Source organism: Trichoderma gamsii (assembly GCF_001481775.2).
Source record: "Trichoderma gamsii strain T6085 chromosome Unknown Scaffold_49.2, whole genome shotgun sequence".
In the NCBI taxonomy this organism is placed as follows: domain Eukaryota; kingdom Fungi; phylum Ascomycota; class Sordariomycetes; order Hypocreales; family Hypocreaceae; genus Trichoderma; species Trichoderma gamsii.
The window spans coordinates 189,569-204,662 of NW_020171386.1; the positions used below are offsets into that span (position 1 = coordinate 189,569).

The 15,094-nt window shown below is 49.1% G+C and overlaps 4 protein-coding genes across 4 annotated transcripts; 1 reads left to right on the forward strand and 3 right to left on the reverse strand.

Annotated features, from left to right (window-relative positions):
- Positions 1 to 2,102: 2,102 nt before the first annotated feature.
- On the reverse strand, positions 2,103 to 3,546 carry TGAM01_v209669 (DHHC zinc finger protein; the record flags this gene model as incomplete). The annotated part of the gene is made up of 3 exons (XM_024550612.1): positions 2,103 to 2,785; positions 2,897 to 3,340; positions 3,429 to 3,546. The coding sequence occupies 3 exons, from the start codon at positions 3,544 to 3,546 to the stop codon at positions 2,103 to 2,105; spliced, it is 1,245 nt and encodes a 414-aa protein (XP_024404654.1).
- A 3,234-nt stretch (positions 3,547 to 6,780) lies between these two features.
- TGAM01_v209670 (hypothetical protein) lies at positions 6,781 to 6,975 on the reverse strand (the record flags this gene model as incomplete). The annotated part of the gene is made up of 2 exons (XM_024550613.1): positions 6,781 to 6,874; positions 6,944 to 6,975. The coding sequence occupies 2 exons, from the start codon at positions 6,973 to 6,975 to the stop codon at positions 6,781 to 6,783; spliced, it is 126 nt and encodes a 41-aa protein (XP_024404655.1).
- A 3,939-nt stretch (positions 6,976 to 10,914) lies between these two features.
- On the forward strand, positions 10,915 to 11,347 carry TGAM01_v209671 (hypothetical protein; the record flags this gene model as incomplete). The annotated part of the gene is made up of 3 exons (XM_018808045.1): positions 10,915 to 11,080; positions 11,146 to 11,231; positions 11,300 to 11,347. The coding sequence occupies 3 exons, from the start codon at positions 10,915 to 10,917 to the stop codon at positions 11,345 to 11,347; spliced, it is 300 nt and encodes a 99-aa protein (XP_018658702.1).
- Positions 11,348 to 12,520: 1,173 nt separating this feature from the next.
- TGAM01_v209672 (histone-lysine N-methyltransferase ASH1L) lies at positions 12,521 to 14,991 on the reverse strand (the record flags this gene model as incomplete). The annotated part of the gene is made up of 3 exons (XM_024550614.1): positions 12,521 to 13,306; positions 13,413 to 13,795; positions 13,884 to 14,991. 3 exons carry the CDS (start codon positions 14,989 to 14,991, stop codon positions 12,521 to 12,523), a joined length of 2,277 nt encoding a protein of 758 aa, XP_024404656.1.
- Between the last annotated feature and the right edge of the window lie 103 nt (positions 14,992 to 15,094).

The window sequence follows — 15,094 nt, forward strand, 5'->3', positions numbered from 1 at the left end:
TGGTCGAATACAAATGTTTCGGCACTCTGCTTTGGATCATGTCATCGTAATCTTTAAGCTCGTGGATAGCTGCGGCGAGCTGCTCTCGTAGCTCTTCCGCTTCGACTTTTCTCGCAGCCATGTTGTCCTGTACCTCGCCCCTTAGACGTAGCCTCTTATCATAGGTGATGATTTGCCGGTCGATTTCGATTTTTCTCTCCCTTAGTAGGTCGATTTGCTCGTATACAATCTGTAGCCGTTCTTCGGCCTTTTCTACCACCTGTGCGAGCTTCTCCCGCAGCTTGGATTTGGCGCGGATCTGCATCATGCGCTCCTCGGTGACTCTGCCCGGCAGAATGGATGCCATTATGGGGACTTTGCTAATGAAGATGGATATGTCTGTTTTTTTTTTTTTTTAATTCCTTTTGGTGTCTTTCTTAAATCAATCGGCATACAATGTCGGAGAGGGATACATAGGTGTAGTAGGTATATTGACTGAAGCCGTTGGGTTAGTACATCATCCCCCAGCTTGCCTCGTGGTTCCCTGAAGCTCTTTACCTTGGCATCTAGCAGAGGCCGCACATGTGATTCAAAGTTTTGGAGAGTCCAGAAGAGGGGCTTTCTGTCAAAAAGGTTCTCTGACAATCAGCCCTCTTTGCCCTGGCGGCGGGGATTCTTCTCGGCCAACTCTGGTTCCCTCACAATCAAGATCAGGTATAGATAGGCGTCCAGGTTGTGTGGCCAGGGCTCTCGTTCACGTAACCACCCGTTATGTTGGGTCTGTTATGTTGGCTTACACCAGGCGCGTCTTTTTCCTTTGCCCTGACTTAGAAGACTGCCTGGATATGGAAATCAAGCCAGCTATCTCTTGACTTATTGGCTGGTACAACAAGAGAAAACACGTAACTTTGCTCTCGCCCTCAGCAGTCACGCCTCGATATGCGGGATCGCGACCCTACTATCCTATCGTCTGCTGCTATTTGTATTACAACCTCCCTAGATAATTCTCCCAAGGTACGCATTGACGCGGTAGCTAAGCCCGAGCCACGCGAATACCTATTCCTTGATAAGAGCATAACGCCATCAGGAACAATACGACACGGCCTTTGGGATGTATCAATGGCCGCCGGTATTACCCACTTTCATTGACCAGACCCCGCCCTTGAGATGTCGCGCATGTACCAGTACGTGATGGACAGGGGTGATGGATTGAAAGGGCAAATCAGAGAGCATTCTGGCATGAACATGCAAGAGACAAGTCAGAGTCGCCGAGGGCGCGATATCGGCGAGGACGTTCTCTCAATTGAGCCATCATTGCCTGTGTTAATGGTGCATCATGCTTCACCCAGGCGGCGGTTAACAGTCTCTCCTGTCTTGGGGAAGAGGTGATAGGTTGTTTGGCAATTAGAGACACGAAAAGGGACAGTTTGGAAATCGTGCGCGCAGCTGGTGGATTCAGCTACCTGCATGAAAAGGCTCCATCTGTTTTATCGCCAGAAATGAGGGGAGAGTCTCGTTTATCGATGGCTCCATATCACGACACGACATGCAGCATGCAGGGCATGTGTCCGTCTCTCTTTGGAGGGAGCGAGCGGTCAATGCAAAAGAGAAAAGAAAAGAAAATTGACCAGTCGTAAAAAGAAACGATACCAAGGGATGATTTGCTACCGTATATGCATGATCGTCGGCTGCATGGCGCCGCCGGCTAATACTAGCTGTATCTGTGTGTTTGCGTCCGTCTAACATTCCTGACGCGAAATCCGATTTTGATGCGTTTCCCCGTCTAGCCTAGACCAGCAAAAACAACAAAATTAAAAGAAATTTCTGGGGACCGCGTTCATAAAGAATGTATATATACATGTACCGTAAGAAACAGGGATGATTTGCACAAATTGGGGTCCCCCATGTCTATGCCCATAGCTAATGAAACAATAAGGAAAGGGGAATCGATTAGAGAATAGAGCAGATATAGGCTGCTGAAAATCAATGTAACGCCACGATGCGAGAGAAAACAAAACCGGCAAGTAGAAATCCTGCCAGTCGGGAATAACGTGAATGATAAAGAGGGTGAGAATGATGATGGTAGATAGAGAACGTAATCAGTCAGCCAGTCAGTCAATCAATCAATCACTGGCGCGCCGGCTGGTTCTATCCTGCAACTCGATGGCATGTCCATTGCGAGAGGGAGTTTCAAGCTCGGGAGCTCCATATCGTTTTCTTATTCTTGATATCAGAGGCCCAAGCTTGTAATCGCTCTCCATGCTTTCGTGGTTACAGCAGGGCGAGTGACGAATGGGGAGCAACCACTCGATGATGTTGTCTCCCATGACGGCCTTCCAGTTTTCTTTGATGCCCAGATCCCACGGGTTTTCCCGCGGCTTCGTCCGCAGGATTGCAAACTTGCGCTCTGCCTGCTGATCTCTGACAGAAACGGTGCCATACTGGCTGCTGGGTTGCTGGCCTTCGGATCCGGGGCGATGCGGTGTCCCGCGGAGAGGATACACAATGACTGGATATTTGATTGATGACGGAGTAGACAAGGGGATGCGGACGGCCAAGACGACCTCACTCGACCTCTTAAGCATGTCGACGTTTGTGGTGTTTAGAAAGATGAATCGAATCGAAGTAAGCGCCATGCCAAAGGTAAAGGTACCAAAGACGCATGCTAGAACAATGGCAGCAATGGCCCATCCGTCGGCTGGATCCCCATCTTGATGGTGTTGGTGGAAAGAATACGCTCCCACGGCGAGGTTCACGGCAGAAAAGAGACCAGTATAGAGGCAGAATTGCGTAAAGAAATTGAAGGCTGTAAGGTTTCAAAAAGAATGAAACGGAATAAATTGTCAAAAACGAAATTCTCCTTGATGTTTTTCGTGTTCTTTGGGTCGCTGTGATGGGAAACTCTGTCAAAACTTACACGTCTCAGATACTATGCCGCCAACCCACGGGCAGAAATGATCCATCTTCCTCACGCAACGGCCCAGATCGCTCGAATGGTGCGACCGGTCTGGTTTCCACTGCTGGCACTCTGAACACCACTTAGGACGCCCGTCGACCTCACAGACGAAAACGTCCTTGCTGTAGAAGGCTTCCAGCCCCGGACTGTCCGGGTTGGTGTCGGGGGGTACGTAGGCACTCTCTTCGACATCTCGGTTGCGTTTGTGTCTTCGCTTTCGCAGCTTCTCGGCAGCTTCGCGCTCGGTCTGTTCGCGGGAGGAAAGGGGCACGAGGCCTGGGTTCAGTTGGGTTGTAAAGAATGTTCGTAGATAGGTCGCGGCCATTAATAGAAAGAATAGAAAGTAGAGGACGAGGAACGCCGTGACAACGCCGGACTGGTGTTTCTTGTGGTAGAGATAGCTGACTGGGGGAGACGACGATCCTGGTTAGCATTTTTTATTTTTCATCTACCATTTCAAGAGATTCTGATCTCTGGCAGACATCACACTTACTGCAGAGTCTCGCAACTACGCTGTAGGTGGCCACGCCTAGAACGGCAACGATGAACAAAGGAATGATTCGCACCGCCCAGCGCGTCTCAGCGCGAGTGCTGTGATGCGGACGCGGCATGGCGACCGTATCATGATCGCAGCCTGCTCTGCTCGGCTTTGGATGGTGTTGAAGAGTGCAAGAAGAGAAGACGCTGCCAAAGTGTGCAATGGGGGGCCATGATCCATGACATTGATAATCTTGAAATTACCAGATTGCGATCCCGATCCTGGGCGGGTCTCCTCTAACATGTACGCACTATATTAGTGGCCAAGCATGTTGTAATGGTACACATTAGGCTGACGCTACCTGTGCGAATTCTGGCCGCTTCCCGTCCCTAATTTAAAATCCCTGTTTGTTGCGGGACGTCTTTGAAATTCAAACACAGCAGCAGAATTGTACTGTAGCATCCAGTAGTGTTTCAACGCCATTCAAGGCTTATAATCCGTTTTCTACTTCAATCCCACCACTATTTCGGGATCCTACTGCCCTCTGAGGACTCAGCTGGATGCATTAACGCTCGTTGCCGTCTTCTACTTGATCCCCCACCCCACCCCGCAATGTAATGAGGCTCTTGTAAGGCTGTTTTGGTCTTATAGTGGCCCAGCAACAGAGCAGAGTCCTGCCTACTACATGTAGGTGGCTGCCAGCACACCCAAACATCTCCGTTAGCCCAACTCGTAGCCGCACGTTGTTATCTTTGAGAAAGATGGTGTTTATCCCGCCTAGCGGTCCGTCCATTCATCTGTGCTCGTGGTGCCCACGTTGAGGCTGTTGGAGCCGCCATCATGGGGCTCTACCAACGCCTAGTTACTTGTAGGCTTTGGGGCAGCCACGGCGAAGCAACGTAACTTCTTTGCACATTAGATGTGATATATAAGCGGCTCCATCTCATGCCATTTATTTGACTTTTTTCTCGTCTATTCTTTATCTTCGTCTCGTGCGATTGCTGCGCAAGTAATCACCGTCATGTATCAGGCGTCATCCTGTTCGAGCTGTTCTTTAGCGGCCAAGCGAAACATCGCACATAACACAAAAAAAACACTCATATTTCTTCCTCGTTTGGATAAAAAAACTCCAGTCTGAAGCTTTCTCTTTCTCACCTCTTCAACTTTAACACTGACATCGAGCTCAATGCCAAGAGCAATACGGTAGTCTTGAGAAGAGCTTTCCCGACATCCCCGGAAGACGAATACAAAAAGCGCGATACAAAAGAATAAAGAAAGTGAAAGAAATTACAAAAAAAGAATGAAGAAGGCCATGCCAAAGGCCGATGGTCTTTGGAAAACTGGCTTTGCTGCCTCGCTAAGACAATTCGAAATCGCGATGCACCCCCCTTGGCACAGCCTCGTCAAACGCTCGGGAAGCCGTCGGCCAAAGCCCAGACAAGGGCGCAGAGCTCGCTGGTCTCTCGCTCAAAGATGTTACGCACGGATCCAGATTATCCCAAATGTTTCGCGCAGATAATATTGCCTCCTTTGGAATTCCGGAAAGTCTTTCACATGACGATGGCACCCTGTAAGGCTCCCTCCAAGATGTTTGGGTTAGGCGAAGGCGCAGTTTCCGCCTTGTTTAGATTTTTGGCCCTGCAGATAGTCACTATTACGTTTATCGTTCTTCTTTCGCTGTAATAACTCTCAGCATTCGGTGAAGAAGACCATGTCTCAACCTACTAGCAGTCCTGGCTCGCTCTCCAACTTTTACACTTCAGGAGTTGCCGGCAGGCTACCGATTGCCTTCATCACGGCCACCGATATGCCACGTCGATGTCCATTCTCTCGCCGAATCATGGCTTGCAATGCTGCGCCGGTTTTGCCTTTTTGGCAATTGCGCAATTCGTGAAGAAGGCGGACGTCTGGCGTATGCTCGGTGTTGGAAAGCGAAAGTCTGTGACATCGCCACGGCCACGATGGAAGTTAGATACTTATAATAGACTCAAGCTCCCATCCAAAAGAGTAGCATCACAACCTTCAGATTCAAAGCATATCATCGAGTCTAACAAACCACAATCCAAAACCTCAGACAATCCCCTCACCAAAGCTTCAGCTTTCACTCTTTCATAATGGGCGGCCAAGAAGTCAATACCTGGAGCTGCTGCCGCTGCGGCTTAGGTGGAATGCTCTTCCAAACTACACTGCTATGCCTTGAGCCACGCTGCCAACACCCACGCTGCGCAGACTGCGCTTACTTTACCGACTCGGTGGGACCTGCGAAGTCTCATTAAAACTTGGCCACGTTTGCCGGCATGCACTTGTCCAAGGCACAGTCGGATTCACCAAGCTCTTTAATGAAAAATACTGGACATTCACGTTGTCAAAGATCTTTGGCACCAACGACACTTATCTATTGGATCTAATTTCGCGACATATATCCTGCTTCTCGCTATTCTCTATGAACACCTTTTGTATGCTTGGGTATATATATATATATATACTTAACAGTGGTGGGCAAAGGAGCACATCAGCGGGAATCGGCTTTCTTTTTATCATACTTCAACAGAGCGGCGAATCTCAAACAGGGCTGGGTTATGAATCAATTGGGGGTAATTTGAGGCGCATAACGAGGCCCGTTTTGCTGAGTTGGGGATGTCCCAATGGGGTTCACTCGTTTTTTTAATACATGGGCTTATAGATTTGTTTTAAATTGCGATTAGAGGGCTTTTCATTCGTTTTAATCGTTCATTCATTTTAATACATCCTTTTTGAAAACTTATTAGCCTAGGCACTTCGACGAAATCTATGTGCTGCGCTGTGAATGTCAAATACGAATGAAGGGTCTTCCTATGAGACTGCTCATTCCACTCCATCTCCAGAGGATTTTAATCACTGATAGACAAAAAAGCTACACTCATCACTTCTGAATCTTTTTCAGGTATAGCTCTCTACGGTTCAGCGAAAACAGATCGTCGAATCCACGTGATGAGGCTCTTGATTGTACCTGCAGGTGGCTGAGCCTCTTGTCGCCTTGCCCACCTGCAATAGCGGTGACATATTACCAGAACGCACTAAAATGGCTCGGTAATTATTATATGAAGGAGGTTTTTACAATTCTGACCTCAGGGTTTGAAAGAAAGTGGTTGCTAAAATATGGGCGCCGACGCCGAGGCTGCCACTTCTTTGAGGCGAACAAAGATTAGTGAGTGTGAGGCGTGGCTGTGAAGTCACGACGCTCCTGTTTTCCTTTCTCTTCCATCATGAGTTCATCGGTTTTTCTAGGCATGAATCATTAATGCCTTATAATTTCACATGATGCTGCACTGCCTTTTCGTGTGCCATTATTCGCCATCTTTGAGCGTTGTTCCATAGTTTTTACCATCTAAGCACGAGATCGGTTACACGTCTGTGTCGAAAACGCCTTATCATATTTTTGAAAAGAATAAGATGCCAGGCGTGTGTGCGTTCCATAATGACTGTTCATTGTGAGCAAACTGTGATCCAATGAATCTCAAAGTGTATTGTTCATTTTGCTGCAGGCTCACAAAAAGGGAGAGAGGGGCAAAAAATGTGCCATTACGAGGAGTCGAACCTCGGTCTTCAGTGGTTTGCAGTGATACCACAAACTGATGTCTTAACCGTTGGACCATAATAGCCAGCACCTTTTGATACTTACAATCCAACAAAGAAATACTATAAGGTATAGCTTCCACAACTACGATCCAAACACAGAGCAATTTACATGACGACGCTCAAAAAGTGACTGTTACCAGCATAGGATATTTGTAACAAATAAAGCGTGCGCTTCACTCACTTAGCGATTCTAAGAGGCGCGTCTATGATGTCACTACAGCCGCAAAAGTAGAAAAAGAGATTCCCACTTTACATGTCGTTGAATTTAAGATCGCGGATCCTGAAAATAGCGATTTAATGGCAATTTCAATGCTCTCGGAATTGAGCCCGTCAAGGAGTTTAGATACAGATTACAGGCAAAGATTTTCATTTGACTTGAAACTTTCCATTCACCTTCATGCATATTTGGGCCAGCTTAAATGTCGGGGCTGATCGATGGTGCTTGTTTACATAGGTACCTTGCAATGGCGCTTGATCGGCGACAGAGTGAGCCTCCCAGACAGACTGAAGAAGCAAAAGAGAGAGCGCTTATAATCTACACGTCCCACCTCAGCGATGAGAAATATCACCTAGAGCCGCCTCGCAATTCAAGATCGCCCATTCCTGCAATATACTTTGCAAAGTCCTGATATCTTCTTATTTCCCCGATCCCTCGAAATTACAGGGTAAGTACAGCTCTCCCACAACTCGTTGCTAGCTGGCTTCCTCCGTCTGATGGAAATCCTCCGGAAGACTATTACTACTACTGACATCTCAGTAGCTGGTGTAATACGAGACATTGACTGATGGCCGAGATACCTCGCCCTTGCACATACATGTAGCACCACGGCTGTCAAGTAAAATTTGCATTGCACGACTTAACCGCCAATCCCATTATTACTGTTGCTTTCACCTATATAAACTCGCTCTCTTTATCCCGGTAACTGGTAATTTTGAATGTCTCACTCCGCAGAGCGGGCTCGAACATCTCGGGGGCACGCGACTGAGAGAATTGAGTGGCTTTTCGAGGGCGAAATTTGCACCCACAGCCGCACGGCATGGAAGCATATGAGTGGATGGCCTCCCTGGACTTGGCGCGGCAGCCCGAGGCTACCCATGCTGCAGTCTCACCAATAAGATTGCTTTAGAGCACTTCACTTACTCGTGCGTGCAGAGCTGAGGTTTCATTGCAATACTACTACTGCTACTGCTACTTGGATACTTTGTAGCTGAAGATGCCCGCCTGTCACCACTCCTTGCCAAGAATCAAGCTTCTACTGTATCAATAGCCTGATATCCCTTCCCCGGCTTCATTCTCATGCCTTGAGTGGCTTGGCATATGTGTTGTCAGCTTGAATTGTATACGGACAACATGGTCCGCAATACTCGCCTGATGGCACGGGAAAAACAGCCACAATTTGATGCATGGCGACAAACAGGGAAGAACGTGGCTGCTGCGATGTCACCTACCGGGACGTTTCCCTGTTTCTCCTTCCGATCCATGCAAGAGGCGGCGACAAACCGGATCATCTCGACGGCCCAAGTATGTGCCACTCAAGTACTAGTATGATAGGCTCATAAAAAAATACGGGGCCTCAAATAGCACCAAAATGGTAGGAGTCCGTATAACCTCTACTTGCTCGGACCCAAGGGATTGTCACTAGCAGATAGTCTTGACAGGGCCCTAGAGAGTACAGGCATCATTATCCTGTAGCACTTAGTATTTTCCTCGGTATCATCTTGCAATTCTGAAAGATGATCAACAAGATCGGCACATTACCGACGGGCCAGCGGATTGTAACCATTACTATTAATAGCAAGATAAGCGCCGCGTACCCGGACGTACATACGCTGTGGCTCTGACATATCAGATGGTACACGTATGAATAACGAATACTACCAGGTAGTACTTACAGGTAGATGCCACACAGACAAAACCATGCATGCGTGTGGCATTAGATGTCAGATTTGTTGGGCTGAAAGCCCGAAGTCCTTGTCATTACCAGGGGTGATGGTGATGTGCAGGTAATTGGAAGGGAGGCTGCAAATAAACAATACTACGACTAACTCTAAGTACGATAGAGTAATAGATTGAGTGGCTTGGCTTTGAGCTTGTTCTTCGGCTCTCATACATCCCGCCTTCCCTCCCTTGTTGCTTGTATAAACTTGGGAAGGTGGCCTTTTCCTTACAGGCAATTGGGAAATGTATATCATATCTATGACGATATGACGGCAGAGAGCTGAGGACAGCTGAGGTTCAGCCGACAATTGGAAGCTCTTTTTGGATTATTCTGTTCAGCTCGCAGGCGCGGGACATGGATCCCCGGTCCTGGTTGCACCACATGATACCTATTTGTAGGTACTCATAACTCAGAGAGTGCTGCCTGGCCAACGTCAAAATCAGGCCAAAATCAGGCCAGGAACGCGGTCTCTGGCTTTCGACCCGCGTCGATTTGAGTGGTTGTTAAACTCGATCCCTCCTCACCGAGTGGGGGCCGGGGTGGTGTCCCGAGGATCCGTAGAGGACCGTAGAGGAGAAAACCTGGCAACGGGATCTGGTTGGCTCGGAAGTCCCAATCAAGATGCAGTATGATCATCGAGATTGTTGTGGCCAAAGCTGATGCCTGGGGCTGCGATGGTCCGAGAACTGCATAATATGAGTCTGGAGAGAGAGGCTTTATGTGGGCCGATATGCCGGACGTGAACGAAGCTGACCTTCAAGGTCAAACTTGTAAGAAATAGTGTCCATTTCTTTGCGGGCGACTATGATAGTCAAAAGATAGTTTAGAGAGTATCATTATAGTTTATTTCTTTTAATATCTATGGGATAGTAACTGGCAGCAAGACTGCTATACATTTCGAGGACATGACAACTGTTCCCTGTCAGCACAGACATGGTTGTTATTTGCAGAGAATTGCTTTTCACCCATGTTGACCGAGGCAATCATGGATGACCTCTGTGGCTAATTGGGCCGGTCAGACGGAAGCACAGACATTCAATTCATGAGCCAAGAGTGCGTTTAGCCGCCGTGGCATGCATCTGGAGTGGACAGGCGGACACTATCCGAGGCCGAGTGTGATGAATCATTCAAGCTCAGGATCTGTGTATACAGGGGCTTTTCGTGGGGATTTTGCACAATAGTCTCTTCACATCTCTTCGGCGTGATACTCATTCATGAACGTGATATTGGATGTTAACCCAATTCTTTGGATAGTATTGATCTAAACAGTTGCACACGCATCCCTCATATAGTGTATTAAGCTTACCATACAGTCCTCTTCCCCTTGGCCTTGGGATGGATACACAACACAATTTGATGAAAATTTTGCTTTATTTTGGGCTTGAGCTGGACCATCCCAGTTTTTTTTTTTAGGATTTCATTCTGCATTGTGTTATTACTACTACTACCTGGAAGAAGGAGAGAAAACCGGGCACGACGCCCTCTCCACCCCCCTTTCCTGGTGCTGTTGCACGACTGCAGATGAGATATCCACCTCACCGCAGAGGCGTGCATTGGTGATACAGCAACAATGAGCAAAACAGGAGTATGATGAAGTTGGGCAGCTGAGATGGCTCACTAGACCTTTGTTGGGAAGCCGTGCCAAGGAAGATAGTCCTAGGTAGGGATACTCACGGCGGCTGCGTTTGTGTTGCCGCATTGAGTCGAGGCTGGTGTGAACAAGGACAGATGATGCTGTGTCTTGAGAGGATTCTTGGTGATTGCAGTTGTGTCCATGAAATATAAATATGCCGTCTCCTGCTCCCATGGGATACCTTGCTTTCTTCTCCATCCTCATCATCATTAGTCTTCGCCTGAGCCACTCTCCAGTCTCCTCTACTTTAGCATTTCTGACCAACTCAACTCTCTCATCTCAGAGTCATCCCAACGAAAATTTATTCAAGATGAAGTTCTTCGCTGCCGCCGCTCTCTTTGCCACTGCTGCCATTGCCGGCCCCGTCGAGGTTCGCACTGGAGGAGGCGCCCCCATCTGTCCTAACGGCCTCTACAGCAACCCTCAGTGCTGTGACACTGTGGTCCTCGGTGTTGTTGGCCTCGGCTGTGAAACTCGTGAGTTCAAACAAGCCTTATACAGCGGTCTTTTGATTAAGTGTATTCTAATTGGCGTCCTACAGCCACCCAAACTCCCCGTGACGGCGTCGACTTCAAGAATATCTGCGCCAAGACTGGCGACCAGGCCACTTGCTGTGTTGTTCCCGTTGTAAGTCGTCATCGATGTCAAAATATGTACCTGCTTCTGTTCGTTTCTAAGACTTATATCTTCTCTAGGCCGGCCAGGATCTTCTCTGCCAGACTCCCGTTGGTATCCAGGGATAGGTCATCCATCCACGAGATGCTTGTGTCAATAGGGACCAGGTTTAGTGCTGGGAATTGAGGCTCAGTATGTGAAAGCTGGGGGTATAGGTCGAGTAGATGGTCACTTCGAGTACTCCTTGTATTCATCAGGTTGTCAACACTTTCTGTTATAAATATATGATATTGGGTGTAGTATTCGCTCTTCCGCTGTTCTCGTGATCTTTTGTCTTGGAACCTAAACGCAGTGTAAAACTCTGGAATACGACGCTTTATCTTGGCTACGCTCGTGTATCTGATATGTTGTATCATGTGTCATTAAAAAGCTACTTCAGTTTCGTTTCCGTTTTCATTTTTCCAACATACTTACGCTCTTCAACCGTCGTCGTCTTCTCAAGCCCCTTAACGCAGTACATCATGACATCAAGTGCAAGAAACGGAACTCTACACTTGCCTAACACTAGCAATACCTAGCATGCTTTCAAGTTTCTACAGAAAGACAGACATAGACAGGAAACTGTTCACTATTGACTCAAGTCTTCAGCTCGTGCATACAACACCAAAATCATCAGCTCTCATTACCGCGTATATGTTAAACTCGCCTCTAACTCCAAAACTGTACTGCAAAAACAATGCAAAAACACACACACTTTAGACAAGCAAGAGCAAAAACTTTCCAAAGACGCGAAAAGGAAAAGAACAAAGCAAACCGTTTTTCGCAGCTCATCCCAGCCCCCCTTCGCCATCACAAAAAATAACAGGAAGAAAAGGAGATATTAAGGAATTGCCCCCTTCCCCATCATCAAGGAAAAAGAGAAAAAAAAAATACAAGAAAGCTTAAGAGAAATAGTGAAAAGGAAATCTATCACAACATCGCCTGATCCTCGGAAAACATAATGGTAGACATAAAAACACAAATAAAGTTAGGATGGAGAAAAGAAAAGAGCAAACATGTTAGCCCAACGTCTCCTAGAGGCTAATTGCCCACCTAAAAGTTTGATATGAGGACGACCCAGCAAACATGACTTAAAATCCGTGATGAACCAGAAAAGAAGTGAAAGCCCGCAAGTGAGTGTCTATAACGTTGTCATACACTCGGGAAGGCTAGGGAGCCATGTTGAATTGCATCTTCTTGTTACCCAAAGGACACCAGAAACGATGCACTCCCATGAAATTCATCATCTCCTTATTGGGCTCTTATACTGAGACGGAAATCCCAGAAGCTGCTCCGCTGACGGTGATGGTGGTGCTTTCTCGCTGCTTTCGTGCGCCTTTGGTCGTTGCCGTGTTCTTAACTAGCTTGATGCTGACCTTTTTGTATGGCCTCTTGGTCGTCTTTGCAGGCTGAAGGGACTTTCTGGGTTTTGTAGCCTTGTCAATCTTGGCAATCTTGGCAACCTTGGTAGCTTTGGCGACTTTTGGTTTTACCACCTTGATGGATTTCAGAGTCTTGCCGGGCTTCGCGGCCTTGGCTGGCTTCAACGCCTTTTTGACCCTTGGGCCTTTGACGGGCTTCAATGCCTTGACAGCTTTGAGTGTCCTGATAGGCTTTGGCTTGTCCAGAGTCTTGCGCTTCTTCGCCTTGTTGTTGGGGTCCTGGTTCTCCTCGTTTCCTGACAGGTCCTTGAACTTGCGCTTCCCTCCTCGGCCTTTACCTTTGCCTTTCCCCTTTGCAATAATCTCTTTGGGCGGAGGCTTGACTCCCTTGGGTTTGGGCCCCAGCACTCCTCGGCAATTGGGCTGTCCACACAGACACTTTTGCACGTTCTTTGCTGAGAAGGGATCAAAGTTGTAGTCATACGTGAGCTCGTCGCCAGTCATGATGGGCTTGTCGCCAGCGAAAAGAGCCATCCTAGGCTGCCCTGAGACGATCCATTTGATCATACGGCAGTTGGGGTTGCAGCTATGATTTACAAATCGAGCAATACTGCCCGTCGTAGCATCAATTATCATGTTTTGGTCAAAGCTCATTAAATAGTAGCACTAAAAGCAAGGAAGGAAAAAAAAAAACAGAGACATGTTAGCCAATTGAACAAGGTAGAGACAACACACAGCTAGAGGAATTGGAATGGATTTTTTTTTGACATACCTCATTATCCTTGTAAACTTCATTCATTCGTCGTTCGCATTCCTCTTCAGTAATAATCTCACCCGCATACTCCATGATGATTTGGTGAGGCCTGAAGCAGCGGTTGCTGCGGACGCCGTAGCCTCGGTCAGACGTCTTGATCACCTCGACTCCAACGCGGTACTTGCCGCCTCTAGCTCGCCGAGCCGTGAGGTTAGCAAATGCTCGGTTCGTGCAAAAGGCCTTGCCGATATTGCAGTTTGTTTCGTCGCATTCGTAAAGCATGATTCGGTTCTGGCAGCTCTCGCTGCATCCGTCTTCTGGGTTACACACACACTTGGACTGATAATCGAGAATGTGTGGCATCTTCTTCCAGATTTCCTTGGATTCGCCGATGAACCGGTCTAGAAGGCGCGATTTTGTCAGCAAGCGAGATTATAAAGGGATGGCGCATACAAGAAAGCCATAACGAGACTAGAAAACTAAACTTACTCTTGGTCATCTTCTTCCACTCGTCGGGCTTGGGTTGGCCTGGCGGTAGCGGATGGCACACGTGGAATGGCAGCTTGAAGTCGCGGCCAGCCAGCAGGGTACGGAAGCCGCCAAAGATGGGCGCGGGCATGACTTTGTTCTCCTTGCAGGGCAGCAGCTCAGGCAGTTGCGCCAGCTGCTTCTTCTCGGCGGCTGTCAGTCCCCGGACCATGTCCTTGGGCATGTCCTGGCCGGAATAGAGACCGTGGTCCATGTACTTTTTGACTCGAGGCTTCTTAAACTGAGGCACAGGCTCCTCCGGCTCCTCCTGCTTGACCTCGATCTCGGAGTGGTCGACTTTCGCATTCTTGCGCGCCCGCCGGCGCTCGACGGGCTGGTTGGGGTCGATGTATTTGCCATTGGACCAGACGCTGTGCAGGACAGGCCGGTCGTCGATGTGGCTGAACTCCTTGGTGTCCTGCAGGCGGCGCAGCTCGCGGGACAGCTTGACGCCGGTTTTGCCGACGGGCTTGCGCCCTCGCTTGGTGACAATCGCGGCGAGCTTGGAGGCGGCGGACGAGACGGGCGAGTCGACGACATCGCCGGCGGCTGGAGTGCCGAGACGCGCCACGGATCGCAGCGAGCGCGGCGAGGGTCGCGCCAGGCGCTGTGCGCGCGGCGTCCTCTTGGAGGCGACTGCAGCGGCGAGGCTCAACGCGTCAATGGTCGAGGCCAGCGCGGCCCCGACGTCGGCGTCGCCAGCGGTCAGCGTGGCGCCCGCAATGGTGCGCCGTCTGCGGCGATCGGCCACGACGTCGCCTTTGCTTCTCCTCTTGCCATGCGCAGCCGTGCCGCTGAGCTTCGCGAGGTTGTAGACGGGCAGGCTGGCACGTGCCCTCTGCGGGCGTCGCGGCGACGGCACTTGGGCCACAGGCAGCGGTGGAGGAGCGACGGCGACAACGGTCGAGTCGTCAATCACGGCGATGACATCTTTGGAGTCTGAGTGCAGGGAATCGCTGTCGGTGACGGTCGTGGGAGGAGTCGAGCTGGATGACGCGAGGTTGGACGATTCGTCGGCCGAGGAAACCAGGCTGCTGCTGCTTTCGACAAGCAGCGCCAACGAGGCCATGGCTGGGAGATGTGCGATTGTTTTCGGTTCTCTCGAGGTTTATAGCGGCATGTGCACCCGCATACGCACACCGATTGTCGACAGAGTGATGAGAGGGCGCGGG